This window comes from Phoca vitulina, unplaced genomic scaffold (assembly GCF_004348235.1).
Source record: "Phoca vitulina isolate PV1807 unplaced genomic scaffold, GSC_HSeal_1.0 scaffold62, whole genome shotgun sequence".
Classification (NCBI taxonomy): Eukaryota; Metazoa; Chordata; class Mammalia; order Carnivora; family Phocidae; genus Phoca; species Phoca vitulina.
Window position 1 is genome coordinate 3,707,323 of NW_022589765.1, and position 22,919 is coordinate 3,730,241.

Sequence of the window (22,919 nt, forward strand, 5' to 3'; positions counted from 1 at the left end):
CTGGGAAGGACCTCTCCCCATCACCCCTTCCCCATGGTAGGCCAGTGCAATTAAATCAACACAATTCCACTTTCTATTGGAGGATTCTGGGTCTTTATTGGGATCTCCAGTCCCAGGACTGGCTGTGTCGTCCGTGAGGCTATTTGGCCTCTCGGGCCTCTCTGTCCCTGCCCTAAATAGTCCTGGACTGCCGTACCTTCATAGCTGCTGATCCTGCAGGCTGTCGCCTCACTGTCAACTGTCACAGTTCAGTACGCCTGCTTCTAGGAGCACCCCATTTCTCATATGCTATCTTCAGTAACCTAGGAAGTATTGAACGTTGTCAGCCTCACAGTGAGAGAAGAGATAGAAGGCTATGAAAATAGACAGAAGATTAAAAGCACAGTACTCGGTATCTTCTGCATAATAAGGCATGGAGGTGTGGGATGCATTGTAGAAAGTTTTTCTTCAAAAATGGCTAAAATAAAAATAGCACCCTCGCGCTGCTGAGAGATGTGTGCTTCAATTATCTGGAAAATTAGCTTATGTGGAACCACTCATTCCTCTCCAGTGCTAGTTACATGGAGACAGCACGGTGAATGGAAAGAGCTCAGTATTAGGAGGCAGATTTGGGTCCTATCCCTGCCACTTACTGGGAACGACACATTTAGTTCTCTGGGCCTCAGTTTCTTTAGCCATGAAATGGGTATTGCCTTGCCTCCCTTACTGTGAAGTGGGTATTACAGCAGCCTGCATCCACGCATGCTCCCAGTAAAGTGCACAGGTCACCGTCTCTCTCACCCTCCTTCACACTGGACCTGGCACATACCTTCAGGAACGATCTCCCCTTCCTTCCTTCCTTCCTTGATCCATTAAACTCTGAAGGCACGTCTATGTTCGTGCATGTATGCCAATTAATTACTGGGGTCTTTCCTCCAAAGATGGAGGGCTTCTCACTCAGAAAAGCCTAAGAAGAGAAACTATCTTTAGGTAAACTGTGTAAGATGAGTTATGGGGACCCCAAGTCAAAGCGGACCCTCTGGTCAACCGGATTTGCATTATTAAGAGAAGCTGAGTCTCCATGCTAGCTGCTCTCATCTCCCCCCCACACCCCCGAACACACACCCATGCAGCAGAACACAGGGCTTGCGGAGCAAAGTAATGATCCTTTATTAACCTTTCTTGCAATTTCATCAACTTTGATGCCGTTCCATCTCAGCTTTGTCTTGTTATTTTATCTCCAAAAGGCACTTCCTCCTATCTTGAAAGTGAGTTTGGGCTCGACCTGCCTCCTTCCAGCTACGCACACTGAGGCTGAGCCTCTCTCTTTGCCGCCCCCCACCCCCACCCCCACCCCGTGGTGCTCACTCAGTGAGAACCCAACAAGGGAGGAGCTAGGGACCACTGTAGGGGTCTTGTTCTCGCCACACAGTTTAACTTCACACCCTGAACAGGGAGGGGACATACTGGTCAGCACCACGAGGGGATGAGCCATGTCAAGGAGTTACCTTTTGGATCCCACCTCTCTGTCAGCCTCCCTATAGGATCCCCACGGGCCGGGCTGGCTCCACAGGGGAGTGAAAGTAGCATCCATCCAAGCAGTGTGATTTAGAGGGTGACCCAAATGCCACCAGAAATAAATTTCTTGTGGGCCTATGTAGTTTCCAGAAGGCCCCTATTGAATTGTGAATATGCTGTTATTGGGACCAAAATGGGGCGGGGGGAGGGGGGCGCTGAGAAGCTGAATGACTCGCTACTCTTAAAAGTGACCGTCTTGCTCATTAGCTCAATATTGATTGATTTAGTGGTTTTGATTTGTAGCTTGATTCTGTTTAGTGACGAGTAGAGAAGTGTGCCCACTGGTGGCAGCATTTACTGCATACCAGGCGTTACGCTGAGCGTTTGATGTGAATTCTCCCTATCAGTCCTCATTGTCACTCTAGAACGGAGGCAGGTTTGTGACTGTCTTTCCACGGAAAGAAACCGAGACACAGAGTGTTGAGGTAACTTGCTGAAGGTCACACGGCTGGAAGTGGCAGACTCTGTGTTCTAACCCAGGTCAGCTCAACCTTTAGAGCCCACACAATGCTGCCTCTAATATTTGGAGCCCAAACTTGCCTACTGCACTGAACAAAACCAACCCCCCATAGAGAACCAGTTCTACCTCCGTACAAGGCAGCAGGGGGCTTGGGGGAGTCGAGGAACAGGCCACGAAATATAAATTCTGCTGTGGAGGCGGGTCTTGAGTGGGACATCTTGGTGGAGTCTGGGGCATCCTCTGAGCATACTGAAGGGCTTGAGCTGCTGAGCAAGGGAGGGCAAGGAAAGGTGCAGAGCACCCCCAAACTCTCCAATGGAACTTTCTGATATCATTTGAATTAAACCAATTTGAAGTTAGAAAAGGACCTTTGGGGTCACCTAGTCTAGTGCCCTTATTTTACAACTAGGAAAAAGGGAGGCCTGGAGAGAGGTGGTCATATGGCTAGTTCGTATCGGCAGGGCAAGGGCAAGGGCAAGGTTGTATGTTCCGTAACATATCGCCTCCCTTATATGTGTGCAAGAATTGAACTCTGAACAAACCAGAGACTTCAGCAACTCAGTTCGAGCCAACCACCTCTAAATAGCCCCTCTTTTTTTTTTTTTTTTTTTGCTCGCTTAATTGGAATACATGATCACAATCCTAAGACCATGTCTTCAGGCTCATTGAGGGAGGCTGTCAGAGGACCTAGTTGTCCTCACTGATTTTGAGCTCAGAGAGTAAAGATGTCCCCACACAGCATGAATGGACTGAAACTTCTCAGACTGTATTTACATTCTCAGCCGGCATCAGCTCTGGGCGAAGGGTTCCATATGTTTACTTCCCACTTGGTAAAGTAGACCTGCCTTTGACTTGTCCGAAATTGGTTCCTTTCCAGCTTCCGGGGGGAGTCCCTTGTTCTCCACGAACAGGGCTTGGCGAACAAGGTCAGTTCACCTTTCCACCCTTCTTGTTGATTTCAGATTAGGGCCACTTCTGCAGATGCAAGAGGCCTGATTTCGGCTCGCCCTCACTGCCTCATTTGAGGCACAGCAACCAGTGATCTCTGTAGCATGATAGAGAACTTTCTAAGGGCTTTCTCCTCCCCTCCCGCCAAGGCAGGGAGTCCCTCTCCTCGGGAGCCATGCAGAGGACAAGGTGAAAGCGAGTTGCCTCTGGCAACAGGGTCTCCTTCAGCTGAAGGGAGGAAGGGGGGTGGAGCTTCAGGATTGGGGGTGGAGGGTGAAACTTGATGGACTCTGTCCGGGCCACAGGGGCAGCTGGGTAAGGCAGCCACAAATCTGGAGCTAAGAATAGTGAGACCTCTTTCGGGTTCATCGTATTGACACATTTCACACTACATTTCCTAACGGGCCGCCTCGTTGGATAGCGTTTTTAGTCACCTTTGGAGTCTGCTATTGAAAAACCCCTTTCTTGTTTCTTTTTAAAATAACCTTCTGTTGGTGTTGAACTTGAAAAGGTTGTCAGATGGAAGTGTTTATGTGTTCTCATCTCAGCTAAAATAGAGTAAAGATGAAAGTATCCAACACATATATTTACTGAGTACCTGGAGGGATATAATTCAGGGGATGCAGTGATATCTGAGCTGCCATCAGTGATGTAGCTCTTGCTTGACGTCAGCTGTATGCATGCCAGGGTAAAATGAATGGTCCTCTGGCTGTAATCAATCTACTTCATTCCAACAATTGGCAATTGTATTTTCAAGCAACTGGCAATTTCATCTGCTTTACCAAGTTCTCCAAAAACACACAACTGAGGACCGATTGCAAGGATAAATATTAACAATCAAAGAAAGGCCATCTGCTGCAGCGGTCAGTGCTGGGAACAACAGAAGTCCCTTGGGAATCTGTCCAAATCTGAGGGCATACTCATCCCACCTGACTGAGACCCGCCCCCCCATCACCTTCCTGCCCCTTTACTCTCCCTTTCCTGGAATGAGGTTGGCATTTAAAAATATAGCAGAGCTCTGCTAGATGCGGCTTGTCCCTGCAACAAAACTCCAATTGATCAGCTCCTACCTACAAGGATTCCACAAATAACTACATCTTTTCTTCATCCCCTTTGAGAGAAAGGCCAATAAATAAAGAGTTGCGGTGATCGCTTTAGGACTCTGCTCAGGAAATCTGGAGACCTGAGTTCTGGTCTCAGTTCTGTGACTAGCTCTGTGATCTCAAGCTCTCTCCTCTCTGCAACCCTGCTCTTCCGCATAATAGTCAGATGTCGGGCTAGGTGATCTCTAAGGTCCCATCTGTCTATAACAGTCTATATTTCCAATAGCGGGGGTTTAGTTCTGGAAACCACTCTCTAGGCGCAGTATATTCCTCCTAGTCTCCTGCGCCTTCCGCATCTCCAGGCCTACTGACAACAATCACACGTGACGTCTGACTTGACATACTTCGCAATCATACTTTACTTCATGGTTCTCAAAACACTTTCACATTCATTCTCTCATTCGATCTTCATAAACTCCCTGTAAGGTTCCCAGCTGAGGGATTAGTATTCCTGTTTTGTAGATGAAGCAACTATGACCTAGACAAGTAAACTGACTTCTGCAAGGCCATAGGGCCACATAAGAGCAGAGATGGAACAAAGAACCAGGGCATTCTGACTGCAAGTCTGGTGCTTTATTCCTTTGACGGATATAATATTCATAATGGTGACTAACATTTGTTGAGTGCTCACTATATACCAGGTGCTTTCTTCATATTTTCTCATTTAATTTTTACTGCCATCTTATGAGGTGGACGCTACTATTTCCCCATTTGTCAGACAGAAAAACTGAGGCTTGGAGGGGTTAAGTGCCTCGCCTACGGCTGTACCACCAGAAAGCAATGGGTCCATGACTTGAGCCCAGAAAGCCTGACTTCTGAGCATAACCACCATTGCTATACAGCCTGTCTTGAGCTATTTAACATGTACCTTAAGAGAGGATGGAAGGTCCAGCTCTGGCTTTGGCTGCCCTATCTGGGGGAGGAATAATGATCACTCCAGAAAGGCCAAGGCAACTCATTAGTCAGCAAGTATTTATTATTTGCTGTGTGTTCAGACCTGTGCCAGGATGGAGATATTACAGGAGGCGAAGGTGTAATTATAAACCTCAGTGAATTGGGAATCTGGCTAAATGCATAAAATTGGGTAATGGTTATATAAAAATCATGGTATATATATGCCATAAGGTGACACTATGTGACACAATAATTTATAGACGTTAAAAAAACAAATTTTTAGAGAACATTTAAGGACTCTGGAAAAATGGTCCCTATATAATACAGAGTAAAAAGGCAGGATACACATCTCTCTACATATGATAAAACCCAAGTTTGGGGCAACTTTTTACTTTACTTGGATGGTTCTTCTTTCTATATTTTTGAAGTTTTTTTTTTTTTTTTAACGATGAACATGAGTTAATTTTCCATTTTAACTTGTATAATCATAGCAAAATATCCTATGCTTTAAAAATCTGGTTGGGATACTATGACTTATACTCATAAAACAATTAGAGAAAAAAGAGAGCAGCAAATGGGAATGTAATAAACCTTGTGGTGCTGCTTTAGTACAACACTCTGCTGGTAAGGTTGCAAACCGTGGTGGGCAAGAGCCCACTCTGGGAATCTGGCCGTCTAGACCCTCAGCTTGCTTCTGCCACTAGGGAGCTGCCTCGCATCGACTCTGGCAAATCTCTGCCCCTTCCTTGGCCTCACTACCCTTATCCACAAAATGAGGTAGTTGGACTAGAACTACTTGCTCTATCTCCAACAGTCTGTGATCTATAACAGGCCTTCAAGACTTAGTTTGGCTCATTTGTGACTATAAATCAGAGGGTGGTAAGATGACAGGCTAACATCGGAGGCACTAAATAGAAGATACCATTACATGTGGTGCCCGAAACTCGTGCTTTCCTGCATTTCTAATTCACTTGCTGTGGATTTATTCTTCCTCTCCGATACCTACTTATAAAAGACAAGGCTGTTATTATTTTCATACATAACATCATGGCATCACCGTGAAAGTTAAAACAAAAGGGATTATGTTGGGAAGACAACATAGAGAAGTGCCAAGAAGGAGAAGACCCACACTATAATCTCGGTTCAGCCATCACTGGCTGTGTGACTCTGAGAAAGTGACTTAGCCTCTCTGTTCCTCAGTTTCCTCATCTGAGAGGGGAAAAAAGCCCAGTGATCCCTTGAGGCCGCATAGCAGTTGGCTTGGGTAGGAAATGAGAAGAGGAGGTGATGCAGGCAGAGCAAGGGCGCCCTGGGGTAGGAAGGAAAAAAAACTGCTTTTGGTCATCACCCAGGTTTGGGCCTGCTGGAGACACCATGCTGGCAGATCAGCCCCAGAATACAAAGGAAGAGAGGGTAGGAAAAGGACTGCATGGCCCTGTGGTCCTCAGCAGGATCCTTTCTAGTGAGTCTGTGCTTGTGGAATTAGCTAGTTAACCTTTGCTCTGGGGAGAAAGGAGGCTGAAATGCTGGAAAATCACATTAGCAAAATTTCTCTTTTAACCTCTTCCATATCTCCTTCCTTTGCTATTTTTGGTCTGACTTAGGCAAGCAACATCAAAAGAAGAAAATCCATCCACTCAAACTGATATGCTCTCAACTTCCATCCACACATCACCCTTAATTAAAAGAACTCAGAAAAATCACAGCTGGGAGAACTCAACTGGCACCACATTTTTCCTTGTCTAAGTGGAGATTCCAGGATCCACTTTTCCACTCTCCCACTCTCCACACATGAAAATAGACTTTACATTTGACGAAAGGTTGTTCTTTCCTTCGAGCCAGCAAGTGCCAAGGTTATCGTATTACTATCCATGCTGCTTTTCCCCAAGCATATCTAGTTCAGATTAAAAAAAAAAAAAAAACAAACCAGAAGGGAGCATGTCCTTTTAGACAATTCCACTCAACGGTGGCATGATTGAACCTAGTGGTGTGTATGCACTGGCTTTTGGGGTCATCAAGTCAATTCTCTCTCCTTTGCTTTGCCCTAAAGCAAATCCCTTATGCCTGAGGCAGCACTGTGAGTACTCAAAAGTGATCCCATCTGGCCTGGTTTCAGCTACAGACCCCCAGAGGGTACACACTAGTTTGAAGGGCTTGAGGGATGGCCAGAGATGGGAAGAATCTCTTCCACAGTTTGGTTTTGACTAATTCTATTCCTCTCCTCCACTTACCAACCGCCTCAACACTCCATGTTAATGACAGCTACCATTTATTGAACGCTTACTCTACGCCAGGAGTGACGTTAAATATTTCACATGGATGATCTGAGTCAATCTTCACAGCCACTTTATAAGTCAGTTATGATTATATTCATCTTCACTCTGCAGATGAGGAACCCGAGGCTCAGAGAGGCTAGGTAATTTGCCCCAGGTCACATGACCAGGAAGAGACAGAGCCAAGATTCAAATGCAGGCTGTCCAATTTAGAGCCATCCTTTGTCCTCCAGTTGCTCCCAAACTAAGTAGGAGAAAGAGTAGCCCCTGGCTCGGGAGAGACAGGTGCAGAACCTAAGGGCCAGCAGTGAGTGCACACAGAGCTTGGCAGCTCTGGGTCTCTCTGCCCAGGGGCAAGCTCAACTTTCCTCATTGTCTTTTAATCCTTGCGGTCTCCAGATCTACAGGCAGCAGAAGGAAGAATGGGGGACAGGAAGAGTTGGGACTGACAGAAACCAGGAGGTCAAAGGACACCGTTAGTAACCCTTGCACAAAGTGGACTGAACTCTTGGAAGAGGCTGTGATATTTACTCAAAGGGTTGACTGGACTCAGATGTGCCAGAAGTGGGTCTCTGTTGAGCTGTCATCATCTGGATGGCAAGAGCCTAAAAGGATTAGACTAAAAGGATTAGCAAATGCTCAGTGTCACTAGGCAGCGGGAAGGACTAGGGGAAGATGAATGCAACGTGTGCGCTCCAGGGCACTGCGTGCTCTAGAAAAGAAAGGGGGGTACAGAGTGCCTGTCTCCTCAGTTCCCTGGGCTCTTGTCTCTGGGACCCATGGAGGAATCTCCCTCCCTAATGGGCCAACGATGCCCCCCAAAATGAAGGGGCTTCCTCCTGGGAGGCCCGGAGCACTTCCTTGCTTCTTTTCCTTGCATCCCTCAGCGGGCAGCCCCATGTCTAAGAGAAGCTCTAGGGCTGAAGAGCCAGTCCCCTGGGAGCTTGGCCCAAATGTTTTCTTCCGAATCAACCGTCAGAGAGACACATGGATGCCTCCTGGGCCTTTGGGAAGGCAGGGGGCTACTTGTGTACTGTTTGCTTAATGGCTTGTCACAAAAGAACAGAAAGGAGGATTCATTTTTGGGATTGGAAGTAGTTGGACTTAGGGATGAAGAAGACCATTTATTTGGGAGAGAAGACTTGAGGTCTTCCCTTGAACCCATAGTCCTTAGATGATGCAGAAAACTGCATCTCTGAGTTCTTTGACCACAGAGTGTATCTGAGTAGCTGTCGTTCCCAAGAAGCAAACTGGATGGGTTTGGGAATTTGGATGCATGGGTGAGGGATATAGAAGGTCATGGTGGTGGGCTGGTGATCTGAAAGGATGCTGGGATGGTTTTCTTGGCAGGAAAAAATAATCTTGGGTTCGGGGAAGAGCCGAAAACTATAGAAAGGCTCAGAGGGCAGCTGTTCAGGAAGGAAATCTGGTCCCTAAAGTGACGAGAGATTTTACTTTCCAAATGAAATGAGGTTTCTGTTTTTAGGACAAAAAGCTCAAAGGATTTTAAACTAATGATTATGTTGATAATAATAATATCCAATATGTGCCAGGCACTATTCTCAGTGCTTTATGTGGATTTGCAAATTGTCTCATTTTGAAACTCTCCACAACCCTATGAGGTGAAGACTATTATTATCCCCACTTTATAATTGGGAAATCTGAGGCACAATGAAATTAAGTAAACTTGCCCCAAGTTCTCACAGCTAGCAAGTGGAAGAGGTGAGATGCGAGCCAGGATAAGCCACAACTGGCTAGAAGCCCTGTCCATTGGTTTCAAGGATTTATTAGTTGGATCATAGTCTTGAAAAGCCGAAGAATAGATGGATATAAAGAGAAGTTTCTAGATGTAGATGAAGAATTTGAGGGGCTTTCATTTTGGATGATCTTTCCTCAGTAAGAAATGAAGTGAGACTGTTACTAGAAGAGGAGGTGGGAGGGATTAGACAAGAGGGAATGGTAGATGTCAAAAATGGAAGCCTCCTTAGAGATCATCCGGAAGAACCTTCCCATTTTACCAAACATAAAAACTTCAACAGAGAACAGAGTGACTTGCCTGAGGTCATCCAGGTAGATCTCCTAATCCTGCTCCATTGTTCATTTCACCATGCCCCTAATCCCCCCTACAGTTTATACTGCTTTCCAAGGCCATAAGAAACATGGTAGCTCAAGTGTTATATTTTCTGTAATTTATAAGACTTCGACATAAATTGTGTGGTATAGATGTGGGTTATTTAGTCTGAATCTACACCCTGGTGGGGGGGCGGGTCCAGTTACTCTTACTTGGAAATACACAGTGCAGGAGTGGTTATCTAGCATTTAAAAATTCCAACCCAGAAGTGGTTCTACAAGCACTTTGGGCATCTTTAATGAACACCAGAGGCTTTTAAAATTAACATTAAATTTCTCATTGGTGACTTCGGTAGTGTTCAATATATGTTGATGGGCTAGAAATATGGTAGAGGTGGTCCCAAAGTAGCAGAAAGAAGATATAAGGATCTAATAAGCTCTACCGTGTTATCCCTTAGAACTGGTACCCTAGGGTTAATTTGTAAATAGTCCTGTGGGCAGCCACTAAGGAGGATTCTTGGTTACCTGCAACCCGCCACTAGAGTATTGTTTGTCTGCCCCAAGTGAACCTTCAGGCAAGGTGCTGTTCAGCACCTAAAAGGAAAGGCAGCTGGACTTGCCTGAGCCTACAGAACAAGCTGTCCAATTATTTTTATGCCTGCTTGCTATTTTAATGAGAAACAGAGTTTTGTCTGAGGCTTACTTTTAAATCTGATAGTGAGGTTATGGGGAGAAGACCTATAGTCCTCCCTTTAACAATGGCAAATTACTGATATCCAACAAAACATACCCAGTCATCTGAATGACCAAACTGCCTTAGGTCAGTTTATACAGCTCCACACAACTAACTATATGTCTCTATTTTGGACCCAGTAACGGTCTAAAGTTAATAAGCCTCTTTCTTGGGGTGTTTGGGAAGTTCCCACCCTGGGTGAATATTGGCACGGCCGTACTTGACCCGGTGGCCTCCCATTTGTGGAGCTGGGATTTGCATTTACCAGAACCTAAGCAGTTTCCCCTACCGCACCCCCGGTAGTTCCTCTTCTGACCTGCTGGGCACCTGTTAATGACCCTGTGCCAGCATCCTGCTCTTGCCGCACGCCTCAGCATCGCCGGGAGGAAGGTTAGTCATGGTTAGGCAACCACGAACGGCCACTGCATATACAGTGAATGCACACAGGACCATAAGTGTGTGCACCAAGGGGAGAAAGTTCTGCCATATTGAGGTACCTTGATGGCACACCAGGAGGAGAAGGTCAAACAGTTCTTTTGTGCAGGAGAGATTTTCTGATCTTCTCAGTACTTTTAACTACAAGTTAATAGAACTTCCCTCAACTAGCAACTTAGCTGCTAGAGGAAGGGGGATAATGCAGTGTAGACGGCAGAGATTCACACCTTCCCCCAAGGCCTGTTGCAGATGTTCTGTTTGTCCCACAGTGGTTTTTAAAAAAATGGATTTAGGTGTCTTCAGGTGAGGGGCATGGACTCTCCAGATGGCCGCAAGCCCCACCACTCCACACCTGGCCCAACTGACACATTTATGCGATCCACCTGGCCCCTGTAATCATTGGAGACTTCAGCCCCAGTTGAAATTGAGTCCAGGCTCTAGAGGCAGGAATACCTCAGCTAGAATCCTGGCCTCACTAATTAGCCAGCTGTGTGACCTGGAGCTAGTTGCTTATGTATGTTTTGAACCACCTCCGATTCCTCTTTTATAAAATAAAGATGAGAGTACCTCCTTTCTGGCAATGTTGGGCTGACTCCATGAGATAAGACATGTGCCATGTCTTCTACAAAGTATGGGTTCAATGAATGATAGTCAATATTATTTCAGCCTTTGTTGATAACAAGGATGGCACAATGAATAACATATAAAGTGACTGCAGTGCATCTGTTTTTTTCACAAATGGGTTGGCATTTGTCATACCACCTAGTTTATAGCATGGCTAAGGACTGATCATTAGCTAACAAGCAAAGAAGAGAAGTCAAAAATAAAGTCATTGCCTCATCTCTACTTACCATTGCAAAGAGCAGTTTTGCTTTGTTTACCTCAGAGACTGTGACTCAATTGAGGTTAGTCTTAGTTCTCTCAAGTCTTGGATTTCCAACCTGAGAGCCACTCACTAATGCTCGCATGGGCCAAAAGCACCTTGCTTGCTTACAGAAGTCACGTATGTGAAAGTGCCTGGTACAATGCCTGCAGCTTAGTGGGTGCTCAACAAATGTTCAGTTTGAATCCACAGATCTCTGTTTGCAGTACCAGGGCTAATTAAACTAGTGATTCCCAACGTGAGTGTGCATTAGAATCACCCATAGAGCTTGTTAAAAAAAAAAAAGGCGTATCCTTATATTTTCTGATTTAAAACATCTGGAGTGTGACCTAGGAAATCGTATGTTTAACAAACATCTCTGGCGATTTTGATGCAAGTGGTCCAATTCAAGAAATACTGTTTTAAACTAACGAACAAGTAGCTTTGGAGATAACAAAGAAATATAAGAATATTTGAGACTCTGTAACAGGTTCTGGCTGACTGTAGATGTTGGCAGCCTTTCTACCTTAAATGTGTAAAGGTGTTCACCCACACAGAGACCCACAACCACATCCACACAATTACTGCTGCGCAGGCTGGGTCCTGTCCTTTCCTGTCTCATTCGTTGCCTGATCCCTTTCTGGGCAGCTTCAAGAATGAGGTCCCTGTCGCAATAAGTAATTGATTGGCAAAATACATCAGCCAATCATGGATAATTGAAAGGGAACTAGTTTTGATTGCAACATTTTTAAAAAGGTTTAAAAAATCCTCACCATCCCTCATCACAAACTGGTTTTACTTCCGAAAATATCCCACAGTAATTGTGGGGAATCTAGAGGCTGAGATCATCTGTTGCAGCAAACAACCAGCGTGGCAGAGAGGATACACCCACCACTATCAAAAGGGTGGGACTTGCAGGGTCAAAGGCAACTAAAATCTTAGTGAAGAAACTCCCAGAATTTATCCAGGGAGAAAGTCAAATGTTGCCAGATAGGTGAAGTGTATTTGAGGGACTCTTCCTCATCTTTAAGAGTCTCCCTGTGCTCCCTGACTGCCCACCATCTATTTGATGCCCCCACTTTCTTGGGAAGGTGCCTTGTTTGGGGTCACTTATCTGTCTTGGAAAACTCCTCTAAGGATTCTGCAAGGTAATAGGTGGTAACCTGGTCAAAGAATTCTGGTTGCAACCTCAATGGCTGATAAGGATTTAACTCATTCACTTTCAGATGGTATGCTTGCATTTTAGCACAGGCCTTGAAGTGCCATACCACAAATAAATAGTGTGGAATTTCTAATGGCCGACCGCCATAGGGGGACAATATTTAGGGTAGTAGGGTGTCATTGGGCAGCCTTCGAATGACACTGGGTGAGCTTCTAATGACTTCTCTGGAGCAGTCCTCAGCTCAGATACGTTCGAGAGTGACATTACCTCCCTTTCCTCCCCTCTACCTCACAGTGTGTTCTTGGCACCAGCCTTGAAAATGTAGTCAATTTTTCAGTTGTTAGGGAACCAGTCAGAATTCGAGTTGTGTTGTACCTCTTGATTCTCACCCTGTTTAAGGGGGTCAGACAGCTGAGAAGCAGAGCGGGAAGGCAGCTGCCACTGCATGCCAACCTTAACTCTCGCAGGCAGGTTGTTTCTAAAGGGGACACTTTAGGGTGTGGCAAGGAGCCAAGACTCTGTCATCCTGGCTCATGAGCTACCTCCTCTCTCAGCCTGCCTTCCAGTCTCTTCCAAATCCCTACAAAAAGCAACCTTAAGTAGACGCTCTCATCAGACATCTCATCATGTCACCTACAGACATGGCTGAACCGGGCACAGGGTTCCTGGGAATGTGACAGGGACATCCTTGAATCAGAATGAGCCAAATGTGTCTCTTACAGAACCTTCTTTGGAAGGTCAAGAGGTACAGATAGGGGTAAGAGCTTGTCTGGGAGAGCCTTTTTCTTTGGTAATCATGGTCTCCCTGCTCTGGACTCTTACTCGAAGTGGTTTGAGAACCAGCAGCATCGGCATCACCTCCGCGTTTGCCAGAGATGCAAATTCTTGGATGCTACCGCGGACCTACTGAATCAGGAACTTCATTTTAACAAGATTCCCGGGTGATTGGTGTGCCCATAAAAGGTTGAGAGGTGCTGTTCTAGACTAAGCTGTGTCCCATGGGGTGAAGGGGTCCTTGCCAGCTCTGTTTCCTCTCCTTAGCACTCCGGAGCTACCATTTAGTGTCTGTGAGGGGGGAATGCTGCCTTGTAATCCCTGCATTCTACATGCCAGCTTCCTCACCACCTTACTCCCCCCTATGACCTCCGTCCCATGCTGGTGTACCTCCCGCTGGTGCCCACGGAGGCACCTTCCGATTCTACAACAGCCTCTTTTTTTTTTTCTTTTGGTAGAACATATGAAAAGTTCACACTTTTTTAGACCATTTAATCGAGGTATGGTTGACATAAAAAAAAAAAAAAGCCATACATATTTGCCTCCTGAATAAAATGAATCCCTAGGAACTGTGGCTACTCTCCCAATTACAACAAAGGCCAAGTTCGACATGGTGAAGTTGTACCCGCCCTGTGCCTTCGGTGTACTTACACCGAACCCCCCACGTGCAGGTAGCTTTTTACTTTGGCCTGTAGAGGTCTTCCATGACCAGGGCCAGCTGATCTTTGTTTTGGGTAGAGCGAACAGCCACTCTGTGCATCACGTCCAGAAACACACCCACTTGAGTATCTTCCCTTCCTTGAAACTGAAGCATTATGGTTCCCACAGTCTCTGGCTTTAAAGCAAATATTCACATTAGGTATACTAACCCCTTATCGGCCACTTTCAGCTAGATTCCTGTATTAGGGTAAAATACTGCCACCCCTAAAGTAGAGTGCAGGCCCTCAAGAGGATAGATCAAGAACAGGGATATTCTGATAGAGAAGGAGCAGAAAAGTCCAGAGCGGAGAACAGTGCCGAGGTCAGTTTATTGTGGATGGGATACCAGAGTTGGGGGCCACTCAGAGACCAGCAAAAAGCCGTGGGCTGGGCAGGCAGAGCCGGCGGGGGAAATTGTGGCAAGAGAAGAAGTAGAGGTGTGAAAGAGGACAGACACATTCTGCCTGTGTTCACCTTTTGCCAAGTACTGACCCCTTTTGGGGGGCTGCTGCCCTAGCTCAAGGCTCATCCCACACACAGGCTGAGGCTATTTGTAGCTCTACGTCTGGAGCCCAGACATTTCCCGAGCAGGGAGGGAGTTCCTTATGCGTCTGCACAACTCCCACACTCGTGCTGAAGAACACCCATCGCCCCCACCTAGGGTTTTAATTGCACCCTCCTGTGGACATTTTATCTAATTAGACCCGAAGTATCAAAGCCAAAGGAACAAAGTCAAAATGTGATTTCTTTTAACAGATCAGGTAAGGTATGCAGATAATATTCCTGACCCGCAGAGAAGGTAGAAAGTTGTTTTTTTTTTTTTTTTTTTTTTAAAGATTTTTATTTATTTATTTGAGAGACACAGCGAGAGAGGGAACACAAGCAGGGGGAGTGGGAGAGGGAGAAGCAGGCTTCCCACGGAGCAGGGAGCCCGATGCGGGGCTCGATCCCAGGACACTGAGATCATGACCTGAGCCGAAGGCAGACGCTTAACCGACTGAGCCACCCAGGCGCCCCGAAGGTAGAAAGTTTTATGAAAGGTCCTTCAAATCTGTTTGCGGTCTCAATCTGAGGAGCTCAAAGCTAAAGCATCCGAATAAGCATGTTTACTCCCCCAAAGTTACGAATGCTTCCTTCTCAAATTCTGGCCCTCTCTGAAAATCCATACTGTTAATCCTTTAACCCACCGTATAAAAATGACAAATCTCTATCCACAAAGGAAGACTAACAACAACGCCTCGGGAGCCTTATTTATTTTCCAGTCTCTTAAAATGAAACCAGCCAATCACTTCTGACTACCCCTCATAATGACATTTCAAAATAAATCCATCAGGAGCCAAAACCAGAACATAAAAATCTCAGCCAGCCCCCACTATTCTCTTTCCATCTTGGGGAGTAGGGAGGAAAAGGCAGAATTACAGAAACCTCGGGTAGAGGTCGAAGTGGGGGGATGTGGAAAACTAGTTTCATTTTAGGGGGAAAAAAGTTAAAATTGCGGAGAGGAAGAAAACCCGTGGCTCATTTGGCTGTAAGCACAGAGAAAGAACAATAGTTCTCTTTGTTCCTTCCACTCAAACCCTTCCTGGCCTCTCCCCCTCCCCCCCCCCCCCGCCCCCACTTAGTAGATAACAGGAAGCTGCCTTCTAGGGGAGGCAGTACACTTTGCTAGAAGCTCACCTTTACAGCCTGCTGATAGCCATCCATTTTTACGGCCCAAATGAACAGCATCACCTTCCTCCCTCCTCTCCACATAAAAAATAGATTTTAAAAAACCCATAATAAACCTTGTGAGAAGGTGACTTAAGTCTTTGGCACCACAGAGGCGACCTCTTCGTGCTTCAGTGGGCTAAGCCAGCTGGCCAGAGGGGCCAAGAAGTGAGCTAAGCCAGGGAGCTTATTGAAGACTGGCCAGCAGACAGAGGAGAGGGACAGCAGCCTAGGCACAAAGATGGGGAGCTGGGGGGTGGGAGGTGGGGCTGGAGCAGTCAACACTGGTTAGCATAACGCAGATCCGTTTGAGGGCATTGATACTGCAGGTCTTCACCCTGGGTCCAAAGACTCCGTGAAAGAGACCAACGCGAAAACAAAACCAAACCCACCAAAGAGCAGAGAAGCAGATCAGGGGAGACATTTCCTTTCCAAATGGACCTAAACAGTTAAATGGATCCTGGCAATTAGAATAATTAGATAATTAGATTGTGATCTGTGGGCAAAGAGACGGAAACCTGTCTCAGCTAAGTACACTTGGTAGCAAAACGCGCTCAGTTATAAAGGGAGCGTGCTCTCAGCAGGTATATTTCACGGGGCTCGAAAAAAAATTAATGGAATAAAAATGTGCAGCTGATGAGTTAGATTTAGGCAGCCAAAGGGATTTTGCCTGGGGCTCCATTAGAGCCTGCACTCCGAAGTCCTACCATCACTACTGCGCCTCCATCAACGGATTTTTATTTAAGCCAACGCGTTTAGAGCACAATTCCGTGGTGAATAACCTTTAAGGTTACATTTGCCTTTTCCTTGCTTCTTGCAAACAGTGCGTAATCCACGAGCACATTTGTTGGCTGTAAAGGTGTACAACAGCAATTTTTGCAATGACAGTGCGGAGAGGGAATATGAGATCTGTGTGCTAATGAGCTGACACTGCAGAGGCTGGGGCGATGTAGTGTGGAGTGCACTACAAGTGCACAGCAGCAACACACGGGAGGGGACTTCAAGGGAAGCCGAGGCGCCTCCCGAGGAACCAGGGCAGCAAAGCCACGCAAATGAGACCCAGCCCTCCCTCGGTGTTTCCACAACCCCCAAAGCCCGGGGACGATCAGATGGGGTTTTTCAAGAACAGACATGTAACTTAAAAACATGTGTGTACATCTCTTTTTATACACCCTGGTTGTGTGTGTGAACGCATGGATCCTGAAACCATATATGCACACCATCCTCCCTTCTGGGGTCATCTAGCTAAACTGAAAAGTCAGATAGCAAACGCAATTAATTCCTATGAAATGGGAACATGTGCTTCAAATCAGATGAGTCTCTTCAATAAACTTTAATTCACCTGTGAACCGAGATCCCAAATGAGCCACGTTTCAAAGCCAAAGAGGCTTTTATTGGCCTCTTAAGACACAGAACGAAGTTGGAGTCTGTCTTAAGTAAACCTCTTGGGGGTTGTGCAAAAAAAAAAAAAAAAATGGTTGCTGGTGAAGAAGAGTCTTTAAATATGCTGCCGGGGATTCATTGCGAGGAAACCTTCTGAATACATTGGGGGAGGGGATGTGGAGCAGGGACATACACAGAAAGCATTACCCTTTGTTTATTCTTCAGGGGTTTGTTTACCTGCACACCTAAGCCCTGGAAAGTGTGTGCCCACCCAAGGATTGGGGATGCAGGGAATATCATGGGAAGAAATTAATTCTAGGGCTGAAACTAGGAATTCTGAATGGAAACAGGGAAAAGTTTCTTTAATTTTTGCCTTCCTGTTCCATACTGAACCAAATAGGAGAGGTGGGAGACCAGATTTGGACTCATCAGGGGTTTTCTCCAATTCTCCCTAGGTCTCCAGGAAGGGGCAGGAGAGAGGATCCAGGGTTTCTTCTCTGCACAATAGTGCAATCAGTTGGAAGAATGGAACCTGGGATCACCTGCCAGGCTTCAGTCCTGAACTAGTATTATTATGTCAGCATCTGAGATACATGATCTCTATTTCTCTAGGAAAAAGAACAGTTAAGCCTGGGGGGGGGGGGCGGGGAAGATGAGTTACACCTCCAGGGCTCCCATGGACCCTAGAAATGCTTGTTTTCTGCATTCAGAGACTATCAGATTGTGGTTGGACTAGTCATCTTTCTCATACTAAGCTTCTAAGCAGCAGCTGCCCGGAGACAGCTTTGGGATCTGGCCCCCATTCAATGATTGTGACATTCAGAGAGGAACTGTTTCGGGGACCAGAGAAGATGGTAGCTTTCCTCCTCTGTCTTCTGAGCTGTAAAGTCTGAGAGTGCAACAGGCAGCTGGGTACACATCACTGGTTTCTGGATATTTCTCCTGTGTGTGTCTTTGTGGGCATATATGTGTATTTGGCATAACTAAAAGCAAGGTCACTTTTTTGTATTGTCTTTCTCGTTGTCCAGTGAGCCACACCCATTATCCCACATTTTCAAGCCCCCAGCCATAACCTAGCCTTGTAAGCTTTTAAACAGAAGTGCTGTGGATCGGGGGTATGGGAGCTGATCAGTTTCTTTTCCTTTCCCATGGTTGTTCCTTTATTGCCCTGGGAGGTTAAGACATTAAGGCAACTCAACACCGATATGAATGACTTATTGCCTCAATTGTTCTCAAGCCTGAGCTTTTCACAGGGCAAGGATCATTTCCTTCTTGCTACTTGGTAGGGTTCCGATAGCCCTTAGCAGGTGGGTGTCAATCCGATCTGACCATAGAAAAACAGGACGAAAGACCTCGGAAATCAATCCATTCCTAAGAAGTTAATTGGCACTCTTATCCCAGTCCTCATCAGTGGAAAGACACTAAAGTGAGTTGAAATAGATATTATTCATTATTATTAATAAATCCTGCTAGTTTGATGTATTTGGTTTTAAATCTGTTCTAATTGATACTTAGGAAGCTGCATTTGAGATTCAGCCTCTTGACAAGATCACAGTGCTGCAGGATTAAGAGTCAGATGTGTGTTGTAAGTGCTGTAGCGACAGGCTGGGATTACTGAAATAAGATGCAAAGTATAGACAGACATTTTGTAACTTTCACACTTAGCTGGAATTAATAAGTTCCTATTTTTGTCAATGTCGGAAAGCCAATGAATGTCAAATACAGAGTATCTCAGAACATGTTCATATAAGGATCTGTACCTTCAGCTAAAATTTTCTTAAACCTGCTGAAGTGTCACATTTCTTGCAAAGTACTTCACCCCCATCTCCTTGACCTAAGCCTTCAAATCCAAGGAACCTGTGCCCTTGGTGACCCTTTCAACAGTTTTTGGAAGTCACATATCCTTTGAGGCAGAAGAATTAGAAGGAAGTTATATACAAAGTTTCCCCCAATGAAACATAAATATCATTTCTCCCTTGAAATAAAACTTAAAAAACCCAAAATGCCAAACTACACCAGCCGTAAAAGCAAAACATATTTATGCCATCATCAGCCTCACTGTTGTGAAAACTTTTAGTAAAATAAGCTTAGATGAAGAATTACCAGTCTTTCTCATAAAACATTCCATTCAAGAAAAACCTGTGTCCAACAGGCTATTGGTCATTTGGGTTCCCATGGTTTTACTTCTCAAAATGTCCCCTTTCCAGAGGAACAATCAGAACACAACTAGGTATTTCAGAAATGGCTTTGGGGCTGATGAAATTCCTCCCTTTTGAAATTCAGGTTTTCTGCTGCAAGCCTCCCCCCTCCCCTCCACCTTTTGCCCTAAGAAGAATCAGGGTGGGGGGGCGGTGAACAATACTAGGGGAGGTAGAAGTAGCTTCCCAAATAGTAACCCGAGCACTGTCTTCTCCCTTCCCTTCAGTTTGCCAGGCGTTCATCACTTGTAATGAGTTTGTCTTATCAGTTCCTATCAGAGCTCTCTTAGTAAGAAAGGTGATATTATAGGACAGAAAGAGGCCAGGAAACCCAGCCTGATCTGTGCCTCAAGGTCACTTGTTTGCAGAATTTCTCATATTTGGCTCCTAAATATTAGGTGATTGTCAAATTCAGCTCATTCCTACAGCCAGGCGCGAGCTTTAACAATCAAGTAATGTACATCCTGAATTGACTCAATCAAGAGTTGTGTTTTTTTTATCCCATCTGAAGAAATTTCCCTGAACAACCATGCTATTTTTTCTTTCTTTCTTTTTTCCAGCCCAAAGAGGGGAGTGTGGGGGAGGGAACGCCAGTTTAGCAAGGAGGAAAATAAAACTTTTGCATCTAACATTATTCACAACAGAGTTTTGTGCACTGCCTTAAGTCCCTCAGCAGGAACCTACGGAATTGATTTATGCCGCATGAAACCTGGATTGAAGGAGAGCCCCTGATACGTCTACTGAGGCAATCAACCCCCCAGCACACACGCAGACCCCAAGTCCCACAAGCAAAATGCAAGTGAGGTCCCGAAGGTCCCAAAAGGGAGAAAAAACAGATCTACTTACAAGCATTAGTCACAGAAAAACTATTGGAAGAATCCAAGTGATCTACGTGGTAATTCAAATGGAAGGGCTTCTCCGTGGTGTTCTGGTTGGTGTTGTATAACTGCACGGCAAAGCGGAAAGCGCTGTGCTCCTGCACCGTGTTTCTCATGAAAAGTCCACCTATAAGCAAAAGGAACCGAGATTTGGTTCGTGTCCCCTCCCAGGACCGGCTAGAAACTGGGGAGCACTACAGATAGGGGATATCTCTCGATGGCACTGGGGTGTGCGGTGATTATTGATTTTCAACCTGTGTGTCTTTCTAGACTCTTGTGAACTCAAATTTTGGCCAAGAGAAACCTGGTTTTCCTCCTGACTGAAGAGGAAGAGAAGAGGCCAGAGGCAAGGGGGAAAGGGGAGAGGGGGAAGAGGGGGCTGCTTTGGGGACTCGGTTCTTTCTCGGGCAGTAGCTTCCTCTCCACTTCTCCCCCCCCCCAACCCTCACCCCGATGCCCATCTCCAAAAGCTGGTTCATCTTTTCCTGGTGCAAAGGGAAGGGTTGGCAAGAAAAACAATTCCGTTCCCCCTGCTGCCCCATCCTGTTCCCGGCAGCCATCCCCCCATCCCCCCTGGACAATTCGGGGGTTTGGTTCAGTAACGGCAACAATTCTAACTTCTCAGACTCGAAAATACAAGACAGAAGCTGAGAGAACTCTCTCCCAGCGCCCGGGAGCCGGGCTCCAGACAGACACAGCGGCAATTCATGAATTCGTGGTCTGCGTGACTTCGCCGCCCGCCCGCTCGCTCGCACGGCTCCCTGCCTCACACCCGCGCCTGCCCCATCCGCCACCGACCCTGGCTGCCGCCCGGGTCTGGGGAACCCGGGGGGGAGGGGGCTTCCAGCTCCCCCAGCTCCAGCCGGTCTCTGGCAGACGGACACGCGGGACGGGGCGCCCTGGCGCGGCCTGACAGGCAGCATCACCCTGGGACAACTTCCAGCCGCGGCACGCACGCCATGGCAAAGTCCAGAGCAGCCAGCCGAAAAGCCGCGACTCTTCGCCCCTTTGCAGCCTCCCGGCCTCCCGCACGCCTCGCCTGCTCCGCTCCTCTCCGAAACCCCCGGGAGCCCACCGCTCCCACCCCAGCCCCGGGAGACCCCTCTCGCGTCCCCGCCGCTCCCCAGACCAGCCGGCTCCCTGGGGCTCAGATCCCCGAGGCTCCTGCCGGGTTCCCGTCCCCGGTCCCCTCCCCTGGCCATGCAGGATGGGGCCCCGCGGCCGCAGCAGCCCCGCCGGGGCAGTGGTCTCGGGTGCAGGGGAGCCCGGCCCGACTGGCTGCTTGCTCGCGCTTACCTATGCTGATGGTGTTGGGGAATCCTCCGTGAGAATGACCCAAAAGCCCCAGGACTAAAAGGAAGACCGCCCGGAGCACGTTTTGCCCCATTTTCTTCTGCCTGGCCATGCTACGCCTAAAACGAAGCTGACAAGAGCATGGGCGCAACTCAGGAGTCGTCAAAATAATAATAGAAAAAGAAAAAGAATTCGCCGGCTCTTACACCCCCTCCCCTCAACTTGCTCTCGCTCACTCTTCCTTTCCACCCCACACTAGTCCTCCTCCTCCACCGCCTCCTCTCTCTCTCTCTCTCTCTCTCTCTCAGTCTCTCTCTCTCTCTCCCTTTCTTGTTCCCTCTCCAGGTTCTCTCACACCCCCTCCCCGCCCCCCACCTCACTTCTGTCTTCACACCAATCTGGAAGGCGGGTTCATTGGCTGCAAGCTCGGTTCGCCAAAGCGATCTCTCTCCCTATCACTACGAGAGAGAGAGAGAGAGAGAGAGAGAGAGAGAGAGAGAGAGAGAGAATGAGAGAGAGAGAGAATAAAAACCTAAAACACCGAACAAAACAAAAAAGACAAAACACCGAGAAACAAAACAAACAAAAAAACCCCAAAGAAACAAAAGAGAGAGAGAGAGAGAAAGAAAGAAATTATAAAGAAAATCCGAGACTTTTCTTCCCCCAGAAGATGGTGGGTCTAAAAAGGGGAAAAAAGAAGGAAAGAGCGGAAAGGCTCAGCGCCGGTGAATTGGGCTCTTCCAATTGGGCCGGTAGGGGGATATTGATCAAAGTTGATCTGACGTGGAATTAAAGCCGCACACCGCTTAGCTTCACTGCAAACTGCAGCCCCGGACTGCAAAGCCTTGGCGCTGGCGTTTGTCAACACCGGAGATGGGATCGATAGAAATACACTAGTCTTCACGTGGGCTAGCCTTTCAAGCGGCAACTGGCCCTTTGAAAAAAAGAAAGAAAAGCTGCATTGCCTCTGCGTTTGTGTGTCTGTCTTAAAGAAGGGGGGTCTTGGGGGGGGCGGTTAGCGGTTACTCCGGAGTCTTTGTAGAGACTCGGAGAAGCAGTTCCCATCACAATGCGCCCGAAGATGCTGCGCATGCCTGATCCCTGCCGCTCAGTTTTTACAGCAGAGATCCGAGGGCCAGTGAACAACCGCCCCCCCCCCACCCCCGCACACCCCCATGGCTCTGCGAGGCCAGTACCTCCCCTTACCCAAGTGCAGAGCCGGGCTTGCGGCGGGGGAGAAGGCAGTGATGGGCAGTGTGAGGCTGACTGTTTTGGAGGGCTTAGAAAAGTATGTGCGTGGAAGTGGTAACTAAAAGGTTAAGGAAAAGGACGCTCAGTCCCACGGAGGAAGGAGGAGAGAGGTGTGGGAATGTGCTGGGATAAGGGTGGGGATTGAAAGTTAAGGTTGGAGGAAACTGTCCCTAGCTGCTTTGCTCCCTTGCTGTAGCCTCTGGACAAAGCAGCCTGGCCCCTGACTGATGACCCCAGAG

At 47.0% G+C, this 22,919-nt stretch overlaps 1 protein-coding gene across 8 annotated transcripts in view; it reads right to left on the bottom strand.

Moving 5' to 3' along the window:
* Positions 1–22,426, bottom strand: part of GRIA3 (glutamate ionotropic receptor AMPA type subunit 3) — a 275,987-nt gene extending 253,561 nt beyond the window's left edge. For 3 of the 8 annotated variants that reach the window (XR_004297784.1, XM_032391371.1, XM_032391370.1), the window contains exons 1-2: positions 21,433–21,720; positions 20,105–20,263 (exon numbers count right to left, since the gene is read on the bottom strand). Coding sequence is in view for 6 of the 8 variants with exons in the window: in XM_032391371.1 (XP_032247262.1) it covers positions 20,105–20,263; positions 21,433–21,541 (268 nt within the window). In the remaining 2 variants the exon portion in view is untranslated. Of the gene's footprint in view, positions 1–20,104; positions 20,264–21,432; positions 21,721–21,804; positions 21,924–22,232 lie in introns of those variants that run through there. The other 5 variants (XR_004297785.1, XM_032391366.1, XM_032391369.1 and 2 more) reach the window with 4 other exon arrangements.
* Between the last annotated feature and the right edge of the window lie 493 nt (positions 22,427–22,919).